Raw genomic sequence first — 24,927 nt, 5'->3', positions numbered from 1 at the left:
ATGTAGTTAAGGGTTAGCCAATTAAATGCATTCAATGAGATTGCTTATTGTGTTATGATATATTTTACATTATTTACAGCTGTTTTTGTATTTAATCATCTTATTAAGGCTCTTACCATCATCTAAGGCCTCAGAGTCGGGCACCTCACTCTTGTCGCTCTGATGTTGGGAGCTGGTGGATGTAAACTCAATATTTCCTGTGTTTAAAATGGCTGATAGAATTCTGTACACAGAATTCACTTCCTGTATATAAAATATAAATCATTGGGGGTGAACTATCCCTGTAATAAGTGTATAGGATTAAGAAATATAAATCAGAATTCCAGCTGTACCTCTTCAGTAAATCCTATGATACGGAAACAGTCCTGAATGGCATCAAACTGCTCCTTGTAGAGTTTGCTAGAGATGATGTCCTGCATTACTTTACCATTAACACAGTCAATGTATCTGAAAGAACAGAAAAGTAACGTGAATCTCTGATCTCTGTCAGTGACACCATGATCTGGATTCAGAATTACACATCTTTAGAGTCTCTTTCACTCCAAATAAACACACAAACCTGGGGGCAGTTTTGTTGGGTAGCCTGTATCTCTTGAGGTTGTCTTGGTGGTAAAGACCAGCATAGATGTAGTAAAATATGTGGAAGTTTTTCTCGCCCCTGCAAATTAAAAACATAAGCTGTAAATAGTAATCAATGTTAAAAAATGGCCACAGATCTAGGCACAGTGGTTCCTCACGTAGCCTGTTTGACGACTCTTGATTTCTCCAGAAGATACTCAGATATCTTAGCACCCATCACGGCCCCTGTAGGTGTGAACTTCATCTCCAGGTACTTTCCGAAGCGGCTGGAGTTATCGTTAATGGCTGTGCACGCATTACCAAACGCCTCTACCAGGGGATTCACCTGAAGAATCTTCTCACGAAGTGTACGATTATTAGCCTTGAAATAGAAACAACGGATGATGTTTAAAGAGTGTGATCCAGATTTTTGATCTGCGAATCTTACAGTCATTGATGATTACATCACTAGAGGGAAAATGATCAGGAATCTCATTATAAAACACATCGATCTGTTACTGAAGCATTTCTTATAGTACACGCAGTAGTGTTTGTATAAAGTGTGTTAGCTAAAGTATAAAAGAGGTGAGTACTCAACCTTGCCCAGAAATGTGAGATGTTGGACTATGAGGTGGGCACTCTCAGTTTTACCCGCTCCACTTTCTCCGCTAATGATTATACACTACACAGACAAAAACAATACAAATATATAAACACTCATTCCACATAGATTAACATACACAGAAGCACCAGTAATACAATGTTTATTTTTTATTTATTTGTATATTGATGTATATACACACACACACATATATATATATATATATATATATATATATATATATTTATTTATTTTTTGCTAGATATGAAATTGGAAGAAAATATATGAAAAGGTCAACCATTGTATATTCAAAAAATAAATAAAATCTAAACGACACCACAGAATATTATTACACAAAATGCAAAACAATATAATGGTGAGATCTGATAGAAACCTGGAAAATCTGGTTCATAAAAAGAAAAGAAAAAAAGACAATTCTCCTATGATGCATCTACACTACATTTCAAAAGTTTGGGGTCGGTAAGGTTTTATTATTTTTTTTAACGTTTTGGAAAGAAGTCTCATTTATTTGATCAATAAAGTAAAAACAGTAAAATTGCAATTAAAAATGTTTCTAATCAATATATATTAAAATGCAGCCATTACTCCAGTCTTTTTGGGTCACATGATCCTTCAGAATTTAGTCTAGCATGCTGATATACAGCTCAAGAAACTTTTCTCATTATTATCATTATTGAAAACAGTTTTGTGATTAATATTTTTCTGGAAATCTCCAAGAGTTTTTTTCCCCCCCAAGAGTTTTTCATTAATATATAATGTTAAAACAGCATTTATAGAGTTTTTAAACGTTGTAAAAGTCTTTACTTTCACTTTTTAATTAATTTTATGTGTCCTTGCTGAATAAAAATATACATGTTTGTCTCTCTCTCAAATAAATTATTGTGAACACTGTTTAAAGAGAAAGAAACCACTGGTGAACCCTACATAAATATTTAAAACCATATTTAAAGTCAGTCTATGTCTCTGAACCGTATATATCTAAGATATACTCTATATTGTTTTAGGAATGAGAGTGCAGACACAGAAAGCAGTACCTGGTCTTTGGAGAGGGTGACCATGCTCTGATAGGCTGCATCAGCAGTGGCAAAGATGTGCGGGGGGTTAGTGGAGCGTTTCATCCCATGATAGAGCTTTGAGAACTGAGAACAGAGGCGCTTTTAGATGAGAAACTACATCTTAGTTCTCTCTCTACAAGGAAGCTTTGATTCAGAAAGCCAACTTGAAGTGGCTCCCCACAACACCAAGCGTGAATTACACATAAGATGGTTTAAACAAAGATGGTCTGCTTTGGACATAAATTATGCTTTAGTGCACAGCCTGATGTTGCTCCTCTCACCTGTGGAGAGTAGATGTTGAGGTTCTGGAAAGGGTTAAGCGCTATGAGGATATCACCCACATATGTGTAGATCTGCAGCTCCTGATATCGCCTCTGAAGATGTGTAATGATTATTTCCTAGAAAAGAGAAATGCTGGAGATGGAAATGTTTCTTTGTTGTTTATACTACAAGATTCACTGAATTCACATAATTTGAGCAGACAGTTTAGTAATAGTTTATAATTGAATTCCATTACATTTTAAAGTCAACATAAAATGCCAACTGCAACTCATTTTACTTTCATAATGTTATGTTATGTTTTTATTATGCATTTTAATGGAGTTATGCAATTATTTGGAAAAAATTATCAAAAATACATCCAGGAACACATATTAAGAAAGTAAATAAGGTCCATTTTGATTTTATGTTGACTTTACATCAAAATAAAAATATTTCTGTATGATAAAGAAATTAAAAGCCTTTGTTTAGATTTCAGCTAAATCATCTAAATACCTCATCTAAAACCTCCAGGTTCACCAGATCATCATCAGGACAGCTCTCAATGATCAGGGTTTTGCGAGTATTGATCCGCTCATGCCTGTAAAAGACAATACAGCAATGTTACAGCTTCAATAAACATGAAATACTAAAAAATCAATTCAATCATAAACATGTAATTTATTGAGTTGAAGTGTCATTAATGTCTGTAGCACAAATGACCCTGGAGCACAAAATAAGTAGCACGGCCAACAATACATTGTATGGGTCAAAATTTGCGATTTTTCTTTTATGTCAAAAATCATTAAGTAAATATCATGTTCCATGAAGATATTTTGTAAATTTCCTACTGTAAATACTATATCAAAACTTAATTTTGATTAGTAATATGCATTGCTAAGAACTTAATTTGGACAGCTTTAAAGGCGATTTTCTAAATATTTCAAAATCAGATTCCAGATTTTCAAATAGTTGTATCTCAGCCAAATTTTGCCCTATGCTAACAAACCATACATCAATGAAAAGCTTATTTATTCAGCTTTCAGATAATATTTTGTATAAATACAAATAATTGACCCTCATGACTGGTTTTGAGGTCCAGGTTCACAAATATTATAGGACTAGTTAGTTACATGCTTGTTAAATATTTAGTGGAGGTTTGTTAAAATCCTTAACCCTAACTATTAGGACCGGCAATAGTGATGATTTTTTTAATAAACACCAAAAAACAAAATCTGGCAACACTTTATTTTAAAGTGTCCTTGTTACATGTTATATATACACTTATTATCAGAGGCGTCATGCCCATTCAAAGTGAGGGGGCACGTGCCCCCTCAGATTTCTGAGCCAAGTGGATTTTGAATGCAGCTTCCAAAACACAAAAAATAGCCAAAAAATTAATTTTTATATTTGATAAAATCACACCGGTGTGATTAGATCGTTCAGTGCAGCACAACATCAGCTGCTAAATTCAAATCTGCGTTACCTGGCTGAGCCAGAGACAGACGCATTTGTACAGCACTGCATTATAACCAATCACACACAATTCTGTTGAGCTTATGAATGCAATTGCCAATCAGAGACGTTTAGATGAGTCATTGCTGAAACACAGTGTTTTGTTCATTTGCTCGCTGACTGAATTATCTGGCGAATTCTCTCATCAGAAACAACAAGGTGCAGATATACATACGAATAAGATCAAGATATTAATTTCACAGTGTAAACAGCTTCAGTGATTTTAATGGTAGTTTTTGAGAATGCCTGAACTCTGGCTAGACTGAATGAAAATGTTCTTTGATAATGTAAATGTTCTTTTCTCTCTGTAAAATGAAAGTGTTATAATTAGTAACTTACAATAATGTTATTAAATTCACATTAAATACAAAGTCAGCCGTATTAAAAATATTTTATGGCATGACACCCATGTATCTGGTACTTAAGTAAAAAGTCAGGTTTTTACGTGTAGTTAATAGATTACACTATTAGTCTACTTTGCCCATCACCATTTATTAATCAAATAACATAATCTATAAAGGTGCAAAACGCATTTACTTACACATATTTGAGAATCTATATATCCTGATATAGTTAACACGTTTGGAAATATTTCAAATAAAAGGAAAAAAATAAATAAATAATAAAACAAGCCTATATCAGTTATACAGTGCTATCGTGGCTGCTGTGTGTCACATGACACGTATGCCCCCCACCCAAGGTTCCCCCTCAAAAATCATGAGTGCATGACGCCTGTTACTATTATAATGACAATAAATTATGCATAATTGCATACCAGTAGCCCTAAACCGAACCCTAATCCTAACCCTAACCATATAGTAAGAACAGGTCTCGTTAATTAATATTACTCAGTACTTAAATGTATAGTTACACTGCAACAAGAACACTGTAAAATAAAGTGTAACCCAAAATCTAAACATCCAGCATGCCATTCGTGTATGCGGCATCAGGGTGTGATGCAGGTCTATCCTCTGGGGTTTAAAGGCTATTATAGCGTGTAGTGAAAGCACTTCATCAGGGTTTGACCCTCTATTGTATTTTTGACCTTTAGATCATGAGGAAGCAGCTGCTCTATTCACAGCTCTTAAAACCCATCGGGCCCCGGGGACATGACAGCGTACAGACACGATACACTGTGCTTTATGTGTGTGTGGCTGTGTTTCTGTGTGTGCATCAGTGTCCCCTCACTCTGTAATCACTTCACTGATATTTGCCATCAGTGACTAAACAGAGAGAGCACAGCCAAGCTCATAATCTCATTACGGCTCTCTCACTGTCACTATCAGGCTAGCAGATTATATGTGGCCTGGGGAATAAGTGGCTACAATCTGGCAACCCTCTGACTGTTTATTCACAATTACAGAGTGTACCAGCCCCCACTTTCTCAGAACAAGTTAAAATTGTCTGCATAGACACCCAAGAACAAGAGAAGTTAACATCCTGCCCTGATCGGTGTGTCTCAGTCAAGTGGAAACGAAGGTAAAATGTAAAATTCCCTCTGTTGTACTGAGTTCATCAGGGACTGTGAATCCTCATGTAACCCTGAATCAGAGAGGTGGTGACAGGGTTAAGAGTACTAATGCTTCAGTGGTAGAATTCAGACGTATCTTAGTACAGAAATCCAAGCAACATAAACATAATTTGGTGTATTTGGTGTAATGCAATGTGATAACGCCGGATTGAGGTTAAAAAAAAAACACATTATTTTCCACATACTGTACATTATTGTGGCTCCTCTATGCTCCGCCTTTCTGAAACGTGTCGATTTTTACAAAGCTCATCGTTCTGAGAAGCGAGGTGTGCTCTGATTGGCCAGCTATCCGGTGCGTTGTGATTGGCCAAATACCTCAAGCGTGTGACGGAAATATTATGCCCCTTACCATGTTGTGATGCCGCGTTCCGGTGCGACGAGACTAAAACAATAAAACCCATTATAAACGAGGCATTTGTGGCATTCAGTGAAGACATAATTACTTGTTATAATGACTGTCTTTTTACGCGTTGCACCGTGCCGCGTAAACATTACCATGTCTGCATTCGTGATCGTAGAAATGCCAAACAAGCACTACTCTACACTGCTCAAAACTCGCGTTTGAATCATCCGTAGCAAATTCTTTAAATAACGAAAAACATACTTACAGGCTGTGAGTCAAAAGCATCAAACTGTCCTTGCGACGTTGGAATTGCCCCACTTTATAGTGTTCACAGCCATTCATAGTGTTCACATTGTAGGCTACTCTCTCCCAGGATCAGGAAATAGTCCTCCGTAAAATGTGCTGCACACACTCAAATATTTGCGTTGTACTGTTCTGGAACAGTGTTATAAATATAACTTAACCGCTGATTTTTAGTTATGTACTCATTTGGAAGGCCAAACAAAGTACTTTCGCTTTCATAACGAAACACACAGCGTCTCCACGACATGGTGGCGGCAACAACCATACTACAGCGAGAATAAAAGTTACGCCTTCTTTCATTGTGTATACATTAGGGCGGTAATATGCAAATCTCCCCACACCGTGACGTAGACATGTGGGGTCATGTTTGAATGAGCCGTTTTAAGAGGCCGTGGCAGAGACTTAATTTTTATAAAGAATATCTCTTTGGGTTTTTTACAACTTTACAGATCTTTTATATGCACAAACAGCTTGGAACACTCCAAAGAGAAATAAAAACATGAAATCGCATCATATGACCCCTTTAAATAACCGTCACAATAAACATTAGGTCTTTCAAAGATGTCTTTTTAGTAGTAAATAAACTAAATGAAACATTGACTAACAAAATGTTTTTAGTTTTATCTCAAGTAAAAAATAAAAAAAAAAAACTATAATTTTAAGCTAATTTAGCTTTTGTTTATGATGAAATTAAGTTGTAAAAAGCAAAAACATTAAGGTCACCCTCTCCAATATTTTGGGAAATTTGGGGAAAATATGCATTGCAAACAAATGCTATTGTTTTGAACTTTTAATCAAAGAATCCTGAAAAAAAAAAATTAAGCAGCAAAACTGTTTTCAACGTTGATAATAATCAGAAATGCTTCTTGAGCAGCAAATCAGCATATTAAACTGATTTCTGATCATGTGACACTGAAGACATAAGTAACGAAGCTGAAAATGGATTCAAGCAAATATATACTGTATGTGTGTGTGTGGTCTTTTGACTATAAAAGACTTTCAAAAACATTTAAAAATCTTACCAGCCATTTACCAATCTTACTAAGTTTTTAACTGAATCATGCTGTTTTTCATGTGAAAGGTCAGTCTTTGTCAAGCTTTATAATACAGTAAACAAAAATATTTTACATTGTTCAATACTTTTATATTTGATATTCAGCAACTTTTAGATGAATCAAAAGGCCAATTTGAGTTAATTTTATAACTCAACTATTGAGAATACTATTGGCAGGGTTGTCATTTAAATTCACAATGCCGGCGAATTTTGTAGGCCCCCTGTCTCCTCCTCAAAGGGCCCAAAGAATAGGTAATACAAGATCTGCATGATTTTAAGGGTCTAAATGAAAATTTTCAAGGAGAATCCAGTGGAAACTCTTTCTTTCATTATGTGTAGCATCTATAACAGCATCAGAGATATCAGAGATATCCGTTTGACTTGTACGCCACTGAAGTGATGCCATCCGACTGAATCTAATGCTCCTGAATGCCAGCCTCTCAGAATAACCTGAGGAGCTTCATTCCTCCACAGATAACACTGCCATCTGCTGGAAAAAGGAAACCCTCAAGTGATAAATGACACAGTAATAGAAAAAAACTCAAAACCCACATGCTGTGATTCGTATATTTCTAGACTGTCACAACAGAAAGTCTCACTGTTTCACATTTAGACGTGATAAATGCACCTCGACAGCTCTGCATCTATAGAAGACAGTGATAAATGCAAGTCAAGCGCCTCACAATGACTGCTGTCATGGTCAAGGCTACCAGATCTTTGGTCTGACCCTGAGACGAATCAGAAAGCACTTCAAAATGTCAATCTATGATTGGCAGGCTATTATAAACCTGAAAAATAATACTTCTGTTTAACCCACCCGTATATTTATAATTTCAAGCGATGATGTTTAACGGTCAGCCTTTTTAAGCACGCGACATAATGTATTTTTCTCTACCTCATGAACATCTCGATGTGATTTCAGAAAAGTCAGAGTGTTGTTCTGGCCTGCGGTTTGTGTTGTGGGCAGGATGTACCTGGTCTTAGTTCTGCTGCCCACGTCCTGTTGCTCGCGGATGAGGACTGACAGCTGCTGTCTGAGCGACGTGTCTTTTCCATGAGCCTGTTTAATGAACGGATGCTCCAGCAGATGCGTCACTGATGGACGCGTCTCAAAATCCTTTATCAAACACCTGCAGATAGGAGAAGGGATGAAGGGGGAAAATATAACAGAAGACAAACAGAAAGCAGAGAAGCATGCAAAGTCACAAACGACACATAACAGTAGCAGTTTTCTATATAATGACAAGGAAATTAATGTGAAAACTAATTAATAAATGAAAAGCGAACAAGTAAAAAGTCCTGCATAATCATGTAAAGGCCTTCAGCGAGGGTAAGCATGTCACCTGTACATCGTCGTATGATCAAGAAGCTCTGTGAGGTCTGAACTGAACATCTGACCAGCCTTCTCTCTCTCTTTCTCTCTCATCACCATAGTATCCAGTGTAAACAGTCTTATCATGTGTCTACAGGCCTGTCTCTGTTGTTCTGGACTACATGCATGCAGTGTCCTTCTGCTCAGAGACTGTGGTTACCTGTTGATCATGTCTCATGACACCTTTTGCATATTTCTTTATGATCTGTATATGATATTTAATGATGGGCACTTTTAGTGTACATCAAATCTTTCAAGTACATTTAATTTCATGACTTAGCACATACTTAATTTCTTAGCACACTTATATACACTTTTGGTAACACTTTATTTTAAGGTGTCCTTGTTACATGTTACATGCACTTACTATTATAATAACAATTAATTACATGCAAGTAACCCTAAACCAAACCCTAATCTGTATAGTAAGTACTTGTAGTTAAGTAATAATACTCAGTACTTAAAGGTATGATTACACTGTAACAATGACACCTTAAAATAAAGTGTAACTTAAAAAGTGCACTTTGCAATAATGTCAAATTAAGATTTACTTGAAAGTACATTTTGAAGTATGATTTAATAATCGTTTGTCGTGCTATGAAGAAGAACACATATTCTGATGTGTTGACCAACATACTGTGGTAAGGTACAAATACTTAAGTACAATTAATTATAATGTTCTTCTGTGTTATTTAATATTATATTTAAAGTTAATATATTTTAAATGACTACTAAACTGCAAGGCAACTTCATTACAAATATTATTCAAATACACGACAAACGGATGCTTGTCGGTATTAAGTACATTGTATCATATTTCACTACCTTTAATTATGAAATTACTAAAGATGTACTTTAGTCCTACTTAAGTGGGTCAAAAAAGCAGTTTAAAGTTTAGGTAATTTTATTTAATATAAATGTAAACAATAATGCATTTCATTTAATTAATGATTAACATGCAATCAAGTGACTCAAAACAAAGCATATTATTTCCAAAGCAAGTAGGCTACTCCTTTTCTAGTTTGCTAAACTGTACTTCTTTTTCACAAGGGTAGTCACTAGCTGGACTGAATTTGGCAAAATGTCTTGACTTTCCCCATTCCTCCTCATCTGTCCAGTTTGGATTTATTTTCTTGTTTCCCAGTTTTTCCGGAAAGTAAAGCACTAAGCACAGTGTCTGTCTAAATCTCAGTGGCCTGCTTTACTCTCGACTGAAACTGGGGCTGTGCTGAGACCAGCTCCTCTAGAGTCTAGACCCCATTAAACGCAGTAGATTAGGCCCAGGGGTCTGTCATTAGCACTCGGCATGGCTGAGGCTTTGAGCAGCAGGCAGCTCTGATAGCAGAGCACAGGCCATTCAGCTGCACAATTACACACACATTCATAACACAGCAACAACAGCATGCTGTTATAGGACACACACAGGCAGAGAACAAACAGCCGGCACCTCGCGATAACATTGTGTCCCTGTACACCACACACACACACATTGACAGGATTTACTCAGCAGAATTATTTCTGACCTAATGGCTCTCAAAACACAATTTTTCAGAGTGATGTTCATAAAAACCTAGGCTGAAGCAGATTTACTGTGCCAAACACATGCTGAGTGATGCATTGCAATTTTTTTTCCTGCGAGTATGTGTGTTTTTTCACAGCTTTATTTAATTAATGATCACATCATAATTAGACAAGATTTATGCAGAGAAATGCCGGTTTTCTGAATAGTGACACTGGAGCATAGGTTGTGGACAGCAAAGCATCTTCAGCTCAGTAAATACACTGAAAATACAAAATTGGTTCTTCAGCAGTTCTTTGTCATAGTTGAGGTGCTACATAGCACCGCTAAGTGGTTCTTTGACTCGTAATCATAGGGGTACCAATTTAAGTGCTATATACCACCTATAACGAACCTGTAATGGTTCTTCAGCGGTTCTTTTGGGTGGTTAAGGTGCTATATAGCACTTAAAGTGGTTCCCCTATGATTATGAGCCAAAGAACCACTTTTAGTGCTATTTAGCACCATTTTTTTTTAGAGTAATATATTAGCAATATAGGAATATACTGTCATTTCTAATAAAGTCAATTTAGTTCAGTCATGAAACTCTAGACTGACCCACTACAAGCTGCCACAAAAAGCTAGATTGGTCTAATCTAAATCTAGACTGATTACTGCTAGATGATCAAATAGAGTCTATGTTTATGTTCATTTTTAGATAGCTTTTTTTAAATCTGGCAACCTTTTGCTTGGAGTTGAATGAAGTGAAGGTCGAACTCAAGTAATTATTTTACCTATCACAAATCAAAGTGTACCTTTAACAAACAGTTCAGGTTAAATGACAGAAGGTATCTCAAGTTGGAGTGGAACTTCAAAAGCATTCTATTCTAGAAACTAATAGCTAGTTAACAGCTCTTCAAAATTTAATTACACATCCATCAAATTTATGAACTGAGAAAATGAAGAGAGGAAGTCAGAAAAATGGTATAAGCTTCCACAGTCATACTACAGTACACAGAGTCTGCTGGAATAACCTGCGGTTAAGTGTCTTGCTCAAGGGCACAATGGTGCTAGTTAATGGCTCAACCAGTTTGAGACTCGCAACAACCAACCTTGAATTTTAACCACAAAACCAACCAGCCATGTGTGTAGCAGACTGTACACACAGACACTCAGGAGCACTTAAAGAGCACTCAGGATAAAATCCCACCAGCACACAGAAACACACACACAAATACGCTTAATGAATATGACTGCGTCTGTGCTTTTAATTCATCACGAGCGGCCAGCAGACCTGCCACACTGACAAATGAACAACTAACACAAATAAATGAGTCAATTAGCATTCACAGCCCTCCTGCCGTGCACACAACATCCCTCTCTCTGATGTTTTCATTCTCAATAATGAAATAATAATCTGGGCTTTTCATTGCTTTTATATGTACAGACACACACACAGAGAGCTGGGCCCCTTTTATTTACAGCCTGTCTGACAGGAATTAAACCGTACATCTGAGAGGCGTTTGTGAAAACTTCTCACTGCATGTTTTGCTCAAACAGAAACAGCCAGAATTGGTCTTGTCAAGTGCCATTACAGCTGAACCTACTGACAGGATGGAGGTACAACAACACAAAAAGGATCTGGACACTTAAGCCACATTTAAAATATCTGAAAAAGGAAAAAGAGGAAAGGACATGACGTGTGACTCGGAATTTGTGCTCTGCATTTAACCCATCCAAGTGCACACACACAGCAGTGAACACACACACACCCGGAGCAGTGGGCAGCCATTTATGCTTCTGCACCCAGGGAGCAGTTGGGGGTTCGGTGCCTTGCTCAAGGGTCTCACCTCAGTCATGGTATTGAAGGTGCTGGTTATTCACTCCCCCCACCAACAATTCCTGACAGACCTGAGACTCGAACCTGCAACCTTTAGGTTACAAGTCCTACTATCTATCCATTAGGCCACGATGGCATTACAAATATCATGAGATGTTCATTTTAAAGAAAGATACAAAAGCACACTTAAGCCCTAAACACACTGCATGATTTTCAGCTGTCCCAGAAACACTTACTTAGACACCAAACTTTGGAATGGTAGCGTGTAAAAATTTTCGGAACCACTGAGAAATTCTAACACATTTCCTGTCTAATGTAAATACTCAGTATTTCTAGAGATCAGTATTTCTCGGTACTTCACACAGATTCAGGAGTAAAAACATGAAAAACTGGAAAGTGGCCAGTTTGGTCTGTACAGAAGAGAGATGAAGCTGCTGTACTCACTGAGCAATGAAGTGGCAGAAACTCCTGCACCAGTGCTCCGGGTGGCGGAGGGTAGGAGACGGGTTCCTGCATATAAAACACAAAGACACAACACACGTGAATGAGACACAAGAAAACGCATCGGATTGGCCTCATTCAGGGAGGGTAAATAAATTACAAAGCTAAAGGGACAACGGTGTTTGTTCAGAACAAATGTCTGTTCGCATTCATCTCCCTACACAAAGAAAAGCAGAAAACACATACGCCTCATTCAGGTACAGACCTGTACCCAAGAACAGCTATTCAGAACAGCTCGTCTAGAAATCAAATGCTGCAGTCCTACTCTAAAATCAGTATGTTCTCTTTACCTTCTCTTTATACTGTCACCATCAAAATCTCCCAAAACTTTCTTACATTAATTGCAGACTTCAGGTTATAAATACAGCATATTGTTGCTATGCATTATTATATTAAACTACTGCATATTTTGACAATGTTGGGTTTAGCAATGATGTCTGGGATAGTTGTTGTAGTATCACTGATAAAAAGATCGTATTTTTCTATATTTAAATTTTTGTTAGTTTAGTTTACGTTTTTAAAATTTGTTTTTATCTTTTTTTGTTTTTGTCGATTTATTTTTATTACGTTTTAGATTTAGTTCATTTACTTTCAGTTATTTCAGTGCTTCAACTTAAACTAAATGAAAGTGAGCATTATTATATTTTATTTTATTTCAGATAATTTTTATTTTATTTCAATTTATTTATTTATTTATTTTTGTCATTTTAAGTTTATACAACACAAATATGAGAATCTCCCACAAAAATAAGTTGAGCAAACTCAAAAATCTGCTGAAGCTGGTGCAATTTTGATAGACCTGGTATTGCGTGACTCCTAGATGAGGGTTCCAAGTCATCTTTTATTTCCTGAAGCAAATTAAAAATAACATGGCTTGGCAAACGGTATGTTCGGATAATGTGTTCATAAATTAATATGTGTGGAAAAATCATCTCCCTTCTACCACGTGCTCTCTGTTCTCTGTGGTGCCTCTCCTAGCAACAAATTGCATACATTTCAAGCGCAAAATAGTTTAAGACATGTTTTTTTTTTGGCCGTTAAATAAATAAATAATTGGCACAAATACCAGTAATTTGACAAGCGCAAACGTTTGTAAATCTCGTTACGTGATTCATTTGAATACTCTCCTCCCATAAATTTTGTGTCTGAAAGGGAAACTCCTAAAAATGCATATTCAATAAGGTGAGGAGCAAAAATAACTGTGTCCATGCCTTTTCAGCGCTGATTCTTCACTGCGCGTCTTTAATAAAATCTGACAGTACAATTTTAACACCAAAAGACAGTTTGAGCTGGCGCAATTTATTTCTTTATTATACTCATAAAAGTAAACTGTGGCAAGTTTAATCCAGTAATTAATACGAATCACAGTTGCCAAAAGGAGTCTACCAGACTGTGACATATTGTCATTATTATGAATTTTAAAAGTCATTATTGCTGGTCTTCAATGATAACGATAAGTTATTTTAATAAACACATCAAGAAATAATAAGGGTTCATGATATTTTCCAAAAACCAAACATTTCCAAACTTTTGAAGGGCACTGTACAATATATACTTATGAGAACTACCCAACCTTTTTGTTTTGAATTTTCTATTTCCATTTTTGCATGTGTGTTTGAGTGACAGCAATGACTGAAGTACGTCAAATCCCACAAGCCCTCAGCACTTGAGTTGAGAGTTTTTACTGCAGAGAGGCAGACTTAAACGAGTCTTGAGCTCTTCAGTAGAACAGGTCGTATCTCAGATGAGCTGCTGTATATCTCAGTGAGGTGGAGTTGTAAGTGTTTAAGTCTTTAAGGCGCAGACTGTGGGCCAGGGACGCGTCGGTCCGCAGCAGGATGACATACGAGCCACCCTGCAGAGTGTCTGGCAGGCAACATCTGTCCACAGAGCTGCCGAGTTATGAGAGCGAATAATCCCTCTGTCAGCTACACGCAGACAGAGCCATCTATTAACTCACACACACACTTTCACATGCCCATATATTAGCACACACACTCTCACAGGCTCATTTATTAACACACAAGCAGCTCTCAGTGGCTGTGATGCTGCAAGGCCTCAACCTCTGGGACAGTTTTAGGCCATCAAAGAAAACATCATTTTTAAGAGCAACATGCTGGAAAATGTATTCCTGAACAACATACAGTGCATTCCAGCCTCAGGATGTTCATTGGAGACATTTGTACTCTAAAAAGTGCATTTGTTTACATTTATTTATTCCAACCCCTGTGAAATAGAAGTGCGCTTAATTGTATTGAATGTGCACTAGTAGTGTACTTCAGATCTTAAAGGTACATTTCAAAAACTGTACTTGCATTCATATAATATTAAAGAAATAAAAAGCATCCTTTTATGACCATGTTTAAACAAACCAAAGTTCTTTTAAAATGTGCACTTTGTAATGTATCATTAAATGTGTTTTACTTTATGTACATTTTAAGTAATTTTTTTAAATATTTTGTCATGCTTTCAAGTATACTTATTTTGACCTACAAAAGCTCAAGTACTTGTTTATAATTTTAACTGTAGTGTGTTATTTGATATAACTTCATCATTACAGATGTTTAATTTAAAAAATATTTAAATACATGACATGCAAGTTTCAATAGAAATGACATGAAAGTTTATTTTAGTTTACCATAAGTGCTTGTCAGTACATTCAGCAGTACATTTTAACAATATTTCAAAGAAAATAAGTAATTATGAAATATATTCCTACTAGAGGGTCTAAAACGCTCTAAAATCCAGTTAATTGCATTTAATATAAATTTTATTTATTTGCATTTAAGATGTAATTAAGTTTCTGAAAGCATTACATTCAGTTCTTAAGTATGTTATGTTAGAGTATTATTTCTGTAATATGCTACACTGTACTCCTTTTTCACAAAGTAACAATGGTACTTTCCATACAAATGTAAATCTCCAAAAGTCTGTATAAAATCATTTGTAAAAAACGTTATTCAAAGTGACAAAAATACTCCAAAGATCATGAAAAAGTCATTAAAAGACATAACAGAACCCTAAAAGAAGCTCATCAAAACAAAATAATTTTGGACTCGACTTGATTTTGGCAACGATGAAGGAAGCTTCTAAACTCTAAAGCAGGGGTCACCAAACTTGATCCCGGAGGGCCTGTGTCCTGCAGAGTTTAGCTTCAACCTGCTTCAGGTGTGTTTGATTAGGGTTATAGCTAAACTCTGCAGGACACCGGCCCTCCAGGATCGTGTCTGGTGACCCCTGCTCTAAAGTAATACCAGTATTGGGGTAAGGCATTACGAGAAATGTGAGTTATGTAATCAGATTACTTTTTTCCAATTAGTAAAGTAATGCATTGCTTTTAAAATTTACAAGAAAATTTCAGAGTTGCTTTTTCAAGGCAAGTTCCTTTGTTTTAACTTTTGGTGTGAAAGGGCCTTTACAGTTGCCAAAAAATATAACTTTTGGATTTTTTGTTATTAAAAATAAATAAGCTAGCCCAGCCCAGGCGACAAAAAGTAATGCAAAAGTAACAAAATGCATTATTTTCCATAAAAAAACTAAGTAACACAAAAAGGAGTAGTGCAATAATGTAATGCATTCATTATAAAAGTAACTTTCCCCAACACTGCTGTAATGCCATGTTTACAATACATGTTTACAATACAATGCTGTAAGAATTTACTTAAATGACAACAGAATAGATGTGCTCAATGCTCATGTGCCGCTTAAAAACTCTGTGACGAGGACAGGAAGAGAAACAGCAATATGATTATATTCACAATTCATCCCTGCCTGCAGCGTCTTATTGCGTGGTGGGCTGTTGTTAGGCAAATACGAACATGAAGCTCTTATTTTTTTTTTTATTCCCTCTACTTCTGCTTCAAGATCTCCTTTTTTTTCCCCCAATGACTCTTAATCTAGTTTTAGCTTGACTGAAGTCCCAAACAGACATAAAGACATGTAAAGAGCAGTGCAGGTCGAAGGACAGACATACTACTTAAAAACACATCTTCTCTGTCTTTCATCAGAAACTATCACCAAGAACAAAGCATCAGGCATATAAACCAACCCCTGTTAAACACGGTTTTCTTTTTTTCCACGATAATCTGTCATTCTGCGCTGCTCTAAGTCACTGGGTGCTTTGATAGATATTCAGACAGGCCGTCCTCTCTGAAGAACACATCAAAGGAAAATAACCGACTCCTTCAATGCAAAATATAATGCGTGCCTGCAGCCACACGCTCGCCTTGATGTTGCAGTGCTGTAGAGAGCTGCTTATACATAACAAAGTGAAGGCAATGTCGCTGATGGCACTGCTATTGTGCTGGGTAAATTCTGCCATGGTATTCACCCTTATTGGCTGTTCGTGAGCACAGGCAAACAGGATGTAAACACGCTTGGTTTATTCTAATCTAGCCGCAGAGCCATTAAACTCTGACTGGCAAACACTCACGCTTTCAGCCATGTTACTCACAACATCAGTTTGTTACGCTGTAGATGACAAGACACAGACAGACAGAGGGAGGGAGAGGTGGATAGATTTACATAAATGTAAGAGTGAATCTCATAAAACCTGTCAGGTATACATCTACAGTAGGTCATATCTGAACCCAAAATCAGAAGAAAAAAAATACTTTGAGTAAACATAATTAAGTCTATTTTCAGGACCAAAAAAAAAAAAAAAAAAGGTGTATTGTCTAATTTTAAAGTATTTTGTATATGTGTTAAATAAATAGTTCACCCAAAAATTAACTTTTGGCAAAAATGTATTCACCCTTAGGCCAAGATATAGATGAGTTTGCTTCTTCATCAGAACAGATTTGTAGCATTGCATCACTTGCTCACCAATGGATGCTCTGCGGTGAATGGGTGCCGTCAGAATGAGAGCCCAAACAGCTGATAAAATAATTCACAAGTAATCAACATGACCCCAGTCCATCAATTAACATGTTGTGAAGTGAGAAAGATTATTATGGATAGAGCACCCGTATTTTGGCCAGAAGCGATGGTTTACAGTGAAAACACATTAATGGTGGATTTGTTTCTGACAGACACGCAGCTTTTCACTTCACCAGACATTAACTGATGTATTGGAGTGGTGTAGATTACTTGTGGATTATTGTGATGTTTTTAGCAGCTGTTTGAACTCTCATTCTGATGGCACCCATTCACTACAGAGGATCCATTGCTGAGCAAGTGATGCAATGCTACATTTCCACAAATAAAAAAATAATTGATTAATATATTATTTAAGGGGAAATTACTTTTACTGAATATATGTGACCCTGGACCACAAAACCAGTCTTAAGTGTAAATTTCAAAATTGAGATGTACACACCATCTGCTGAATAAATAAGCTTTCCATTGATGTATGGTTTGTTATGATAGGACAATATTTGGCTGAGATACAACTATTTGAAAACCTGAAATCTGAGGGTGCAAAAAAATCTAAATATTGAGAAAATTGCCTTTAAAGTTGTGCAAAAGAAGTTCTTAGCAATGCATATTACTAATCAAAAATTAAGTTGATATATTTATGGTAGGACATTTACAAAATATCTTCATGGAACATGATCTTTACTTAATTTCCTAATGATTTTTGGCATAAAAGAAAAATCGATACTTTTAACCCATACAATGTATTTTTGGCTATTGCTACAAATATACCCCAGCGACTTAAGACTGGTTTTGTGCTCCAGGGTCATATATATATATATATATATATATATATATAAATAATTTACAACTAACTGTAAGTCATCCTGTGGCCCCCTTGAAAGTTTACTGAGGGCCCCTATAGGGTCCTGGCCTCCTAGTTGAGATGCATTAATCTACAAACATTATATACAATCATAATGTCTAACACAGATTAGAATATCTCCTTTGGGTTGAGAAACAATGTCATTCACTGAAAAGAGATTTATACTAAACACCAGACTGTGGAAATTCACTTCATCCATCTTGACATTATCACACACACACGGTTTTCTCATGATGGTGATAATTTCCATAGACTTTCATTGAGCCAAATTATTTTTTTCAGTTCTCTAACTGTAGCCGTACCCCTAAACTATTTTTGCATGTACTATAAATGTTGATTTACAGTCGTCTAATGTCACTGTACTCTGTTCAGTAATTGCAGTCACTGCAGTAGGTAAAAGCACAGCCTCAGACGGACACACAAACATGACTCCAACACAAGCGATGTTGCTACACAAGCTTCAGATGATAAATGACATGGCAGACATTTTGTCAATACTAATCTGTTTCACAATTTCTCAACCTCCCAGTAGCCGACCATACTGATAAAATTATTTGTAGACAAGTGGAAATGAAGGCAAAGAACTGCCACCAGCTAAACATAGAAACTTAAAAATAAAAATAAAAATTAAAAAAAACCTAGGCGTTACAATATGAAAGAGTGATGGTACGGTATATTGTCTTTTTTACTGTATAGGTTTCCATACATGCTACACTGCCACTGATTTGCCAGTGTGGTAAAAATAGACAAAATGTGACTAACGTGAGTTTCCACGTGTCAGGAATAGACCCGTAGAAACAACAGGTAAGGTAACTCAATGAGGATTTATTGAGTGCAGCAAAACACAGGAAAGTTCAGAATGCAATAATCATCCAACCCGATCTCATGAAAGTGTGTATAAATAGAACGGCAAATAAAAATGAAAACTCGTGGTATTGATACGCAAAAAAGTGAAAGTCTCTGCACGCGTTTCAGGAACGGAATTGGACGAAACCAGGGACAATCGAAAACAAACTAAGATAATTGAATCACGTAGGTGAGCAGTGGGTTTCACTTATCTTGATATTAATGTCCCTTTTTCTCTTTTCCAGGATCGGGGAGTCAAGGACGGACAGGCAGAGCAGAAGGAAGGCAGGTGAGTAGTCAGGTAAGTATCCACAAAGTCTTAAACCTTCAGAAGGTTAGACGGCTGGTGAAGAAGTGAGCTGGAGGTCTGAAGACAGATGACCAGGCATGAGAACACCGGGGATTCATGGCGGTAGGGATGATGTAGCGGAAACCATAGACGAGAACAGACGATGAAGGAGAGAATAGTGACTGCTTATATAGTGTGGGAATGAGGTGATCACTGACAGGTGCGCTGATTGGGAAGTTGTTGCAGGTGTGGATCAAGGGGAATGCTTGGAAATTGAGTTCTGAGCTGGTGAACTGGTGACAGTACCTCCCCCTCTTGGAAGGCGCGACCTCACACCAAAAGGAGTCCAGGGGAGGGAGGATGGGTGTCCTGAAGCTGTGGCAGGAAACAGACAGGTAAATTGGGCAGTGTTTGTAGGTGGGACACCTCCAGGACGGCACCGGCAATTCAGGAAGCCAGGGAGTTGCTGGCCACTCGTGAGACCCTGGAAGCACTGGTTGTTCAGGAGGCCATGGTAACGCCGGCCATTCGGGAGGCCATGGTGGCACGACCATTCAGGAGGCGATTCTGTAGCGAGCTCTGAAGGGCGCTCTGAAGGAGCGGACACTGGAGGGCACTCTGGGGAGCGGACAACCACAAGAGTACAAGAGCACAGTCGAGGTTAGGTATATGAATTCCATGGAAGGAACGGCTCTGTTGTCTATGACGGGGGAATTATTTTCCATAGCAGAAGGAACGTCTCTCCTGGCCGTGATGAGGGAACTAGGCTTATTAAAAAGGGTAGCTAACACTAAACCAACAGTTGGGACAGATATAGGACTCGGGCCATAGTCTGGAGCCTTAACTGGGCTCTGGTCAGGGGATGAAGCCAGCATTCAAATTTGGTTAGGGGTTGAAGCCAATACCAGTCTCAGGTTGAGGGTTAAAATGTACTCTGGACTCTGGTCGGGGACTTGTGCATGCACTAGACCTTGGTCAAAGTCTGGGGTCTGTTAAGGACATCTGTCGGGGCCTGAAGCCGGCACCTGACTCTGGTTTGGTGCTGGAGCCTGCACTGAACTGCGGTCAGGGGCTAGAGCCTGCACTGGACTCGGGTCTGGGGCTGGAGCCTGCACTGGGCTAAACTCGGAAACAGGAGCCCATTCTGGGCTAAACTTGGGAACAGGAACCCTATCTGGGCCGAACTCGGGGACAGAAGCCTTCTCTGGGCTAAACTTGGGAACAGAAGCCCTTACTGGGCTAAACTTGGGGAACAGGAGCCTTATCTGGGCCAAACTTGGGAACGGAAGTCCTCTCTGGGCCAAACTCGGGGAAATGGAGCCCTCTCTGGGCCAAACTCGGGAACAGGAGCTCTCTCTGGGCCAAACTCGGAAACAGGAGCCCTCTCTGGGCTAAACTCCGGAACACAAGCCTTCCCTCAACTCTGGTCAGGGGCTAGAACCGTCTCTTGACTCTGGTCAGGGGCTTGAGCCATCTCTTGACTCCGGTCAGGGGCTTGAGCAGATCTGGAGCTGTTGCTCTGAGATGGGTGCATGGTCTGGATGGGATTCTCATGCGGGCCTTTGGACTGAAGGTAAACTTAGTTGTAGTCCACTGGTACGAGTGAGCTCTTCACTGAATTCTAGGGTCGGAGCAGACTCATAACTGAATTCTGGAGTAGGAACGGACTCCAAATTAGCTTAGACTGTAGTGGATTCTGGACCAAAATTGACTGGAGATCGTTAGCCATTTCGCCCAAGGTAAATGCTGATCCTACTATCCAAAGAGCGAAGTCGATGTAAGAATCCAGCTCCCAGATAAGATCAGCCCTAGGTATGATGAACCGGATACTATCATCCAGCCCGTACCAAAAACCCTCCATTAAAGTAAGGTCATCACCTGCTGCCCAGCTGCTGCAGTTGAGGAAGTCCTGGACATATAATTCCAGATCCTGGCCGTTCTGAAAGAGGAACCGGGTAATTGTAGACTGGTTGCAGTCGTTGCTCTGAGGAATGACACTGATGAAGGTCCGTTGTCTTCACATACTTCCTCGCATATTGTATTAAGTGCGGTCTGGTCTTCTGTCAGGAATAGACCGGTAGAAACAATAGGTAAGGTAACTCAATGAGGATTTATTCAACTAAGGAGTGCAGTAAAACACAGGCAAGTTCAGAACGCAATAATCATCATAACTTAACTAAGGAAAATAATACTGAAAGTCTCTGCACACGTTTCAGGAACGGAATTCGACGAAACTATGGTTAAGCTAGTTAATAGGCCTGATATTAACCAAACAGATTTAAAATATAGGGTGAACGCTATCTATTAACATTTATCTCAATAGCAGTTGGCTAATAAAGCGCTTAACAGTTTATAACAGAAACATACAATATATGTTTTACTTTTAAATCAAGCTGAATTGAAAATTCATGTGACTAACGTTGTGAAAAAGAAGTGCACTTAATTGTACTGAATGTGCACTCACTTGGTTCGATTGCCTGGTCCGAACCCGAGTTCGATTGATCCCCCCTCCCCCGTTGGACTGCGTTCATGCCTCATGGTCTGCTCGTGAACTCATGAACGCGCTTGCAGGAAGTGTAACGGAGGAGAAGAAAATCTTGAAAAAGTCGATATTTCGTTTTCTTTGCGCACAAAAAGTGTTCTCGTCACTTCATAAAAAGCGCTATATAAATAAAGGTGACTTGACTCGACTTGACATAAAATTCAGATTGAACCACTGATGGTAGATGGACTATTTTGACGATGTCTTTGATACTTTTCTGGGCCTTGACAGTGTTATTTACTTGGCAGTCAATGGGACAGTCACAAGCCTCCCGGTTTTCATCCAAAATATCTTAAATTGTGTTCCGAAGACGAATGAAGCTTTTGCGGGTTTGGAACAACATGGGGGTAAGTGATTAATGACAAAATTTTCATTTTGGGGTTGAGTAACCCTTTAATTAAAAACCCAGGAGTCCTTGTACTGTATATTTCAGTGAGAAAAGTGTGTTAGCTTGAGCTCCAATAATGGCATTGAGGTTGGGAATTGTGCAGCCTTCTGTATGAACAGCTATTCAGTTCCTCTCATGTCTTTCATCAGGAGTCAAACATTTGATGCTGACAGGCTCCGATCGCTCCACGCCCCTCGTAATCTCTCCGTCTGAGAGCGGGCTGATGGTGGGAACGCCGCCCCGGACAGATGACATGTTAACAGAATCATTTCACGCCCCAGTACACACACCAACACTGATTTATTCACCCGCTGCTGTGCTAAAGGTCCCACGCATCTGATTTATGCGCCCCGGCCCAAATATCTAATTTCATTTGAAAAAAGAAAGAAAGAAAAGGAAGGTAGAAGCAAAAGATAGAGGGGGAGAGACAGGTGGGAGAAAAAGTAGAGGGAGCACATCATTTTAAAGCACATCATGACGGTGTATATACTATACATGATTATTGCACTCAGGCATAAACTATAAGACAAATGGGCTGGCAAAGGCAAAGTATTCTAACATTATCATTTCTCATATCCAGCATTCATAATCGAAACATCAAGCGGCATTAAAGCACCTTTACGCTACCCAAGCTCACTGAAAATACGTGTTTCTACCTACATTTCTGCAAAACTCAAAAAATTTACCTAAATGTATGAATTGCTGATCTATTTATCTATCTATCTTCATATCAGTTTATTGTTTAAAATGTGTGTGTATCCTAAATGTTTAAATCTTTTGAATGAATGAATGACTGACTATTTCGCTAGATAAGACACTTATTCCTTGGCTGGGATCATGTAGAGGCCTTTGAAGCTGTATTGAAACTGCAGTTTGGACCTTTAACCCATTGGCCACCACTGATGCCCACTATATGGAGAAAAATCCTAGAATGGTTTTCTCAAAAATCTTAATTTCTTTTTGACTGAAGAAAAGGAAAGACGTGAACATCTTGGCATGGGGGTGAGTAAATAATCAGGAAATTTTAATTCTGGAGTGAACTAATCCTTTAACTATGATTACACCAGTACCAATTCACTTTTTTCTCTCTCTTGAAAAGTAGGCATTATTCAGCATAATGTATAATACATAATGTGCAGTAAGCTAGTATTCTATGTCACTGAGTTGCGTAGCCTCTCTCTAAAAGTGAGCAAACCGCTGCGGTGTCAGTGTCCCGACAGCGAGCGGCCCATCCCCTGCAGGCCTGGAGCGGGGCAGATAACATGAGTGTCAGCCTCATCTAAATGACAATGGGGAAGGGAGGGCGGCTAATCACAAATGCAAATTGCAATCAAAGGACATAACCACAATGCATTCTGGGTGATAACAGTGTGATCATAAAGATGGCAAAAGGTCAGATTCTCATCAAAGCTCTTACAGTTTATCGTTAAACAGAATACTGAGACACGTGAGATCCCCTGATTCTGTGATGATAAAACAGTCAAGCTAAATGAGGGTGAACTGGGAAATCACCAAGCATGACAAAGAGCACAGTGGAATATTAAACTGAATAAAGCACCAATGTGTCAGTTCACAATTTCAAGAGTCATATCATTATCATTGAAAAAACTATTTACATTCACTACACAAATCTTCAGTCCAGTCAGGATAGACCATTTACTAAAAATAATCACCAAAAGAAATATTCACAGTATTGACAACACAACCAGCTCATTAAACCACACTCTTGCACATCCACACCTATTCAGTATTCTTGGCCCAGCCTGATGTATGATGCGGTAAACAGATATTAGCCAATCATAGCAGAGGTAATTTGCATATCACATTTGCAGTCGCAAAAACAGCCAGGCAGCATCCAAAATTGCATACCTCCCCATAGTAGGCAAAAAACAATATGAGACCAGAGTTGTATGTTCAAATTCACAGTAGGCATGAAGTCTCCAGATGACCTACTACTCTGAAATGCACATTCAATAAACACTTTACCATCTCATGACCACAGAAAGGATTTGTGAATGGCAGTGAAGCAACACAACTGACGCTGGTAGGTCACATGAAAATGACAACATGATGAATACATTCAGATTACGTTCATACTACACACAATTATACTATATGAAGCATACCATATATGTGACCCTGGAGCACAAAACCAGTCATAAGTAACATGGGTATATTTGTAGCAATAGCCAACATTACATTGTATGGGTCAAAATTATAGATTTTTTCTATTATGCCAAAAATCATTAGGATATTAATTAAAGATCATGTACCATGAAGATATTTTGTAAATTTCCTACTGTAAATATATCAAAACTTAATTTGTGATTAGTAATATGCATTGCTAAGGACTTCATTTGGACAACTTTAAAGGCAATTTTCTCAATATTTAGATTTTTTGCACCCTCAAATTCCAGATTTTCAAATAGCCTAGTTGTAGGCTATCTCGGCCAAATATTGTCCTATGCTTACAAACCATACATCAATGGAAAGCTTATGTATTCAGCTAAAAATCGACCCTTATAGAGACAGACAGACAGACAGACAGATAGATAGATAGATAGATAGATAGATAGATAGACAGATAGACAGATAGATAGACAGATAGATAGATAGATAGATAGATAGATAGATAGATAGATAGATAGATAGATAGATAGATAGATAGATAG

At 38.0% G+C, this 24,927-nt stretch overlaps 1 protein-coding gene across 7 annotated transcripts in view; it reads right to left on the bottom strand.

Moving 5' to 3' along the window:
- myo3b (myosin IIIB) overlaps positions 1-24,927 on the bottom strand; it is a 138,364-nt gene that overhangs the window by 96,076 nt on the left and 17,361 nt on the right. For all 7 annotated transcript variants that reach the window (XR_009272802.1, XM_058787029.1, XM_058787028.1 and 4 more), the window contains 10 exons: positions 12,394-12,459; positions 8,214-8,369; positions 3,010-3,094; positions 2,517-2,633; positions 2,215-2,319; positions 1,157-1,240; positions 738-940; positions 560-658; positions 333-447; positions 117-243 (listed from right to left, as the gene is read on the bottom strand). Coding sequence is in view for 6 of the 7 variants with exons in the window: in XM_058787029.1 (XP_058643012.1) it covers positions 117-243; positions 333-447; positions 560-658; positions 738-940; positions 1,157-1,240; positions 2,215-2,319; positions 2,517-2,633; positions 3,010-3,094; positions 8,214-8,369; positions 12,394-12,459 (1,157 nt within the window). In the remaining variant the exon portion in view is untranslated. The remainder of the gene's footprint in view (positions 1-116; positions 244-332; positions 448-559; positions 659-737; positions 941-1,156; positions 1,241-2,214; positions 2,320-2,516; positions 2,634-3,009; positions 3,095-8,213; positions 8,370-12,393; positions 12,460-24,927) is intronic.

The sequence above is a fragment of the Onychostoma macrolepis genome, chromosome 09 (genome assembly GCF_012432095.1).
Source record: "Onychostoma macrolepis isolate SWU-2019 chromosome 09, ASM1243209v1, whole genome shotgun sequence".
Classification (NCBI taxonomy): Eukaryota; Metazoa; Chordata; class Actinopteri; order Cypriniformes; family Cyprinidae; genus Onychostoma; species Onychostoma macrolepis.
This window is presented reverse-complemented; position numbering and strand designations above follow the sequence as displayed.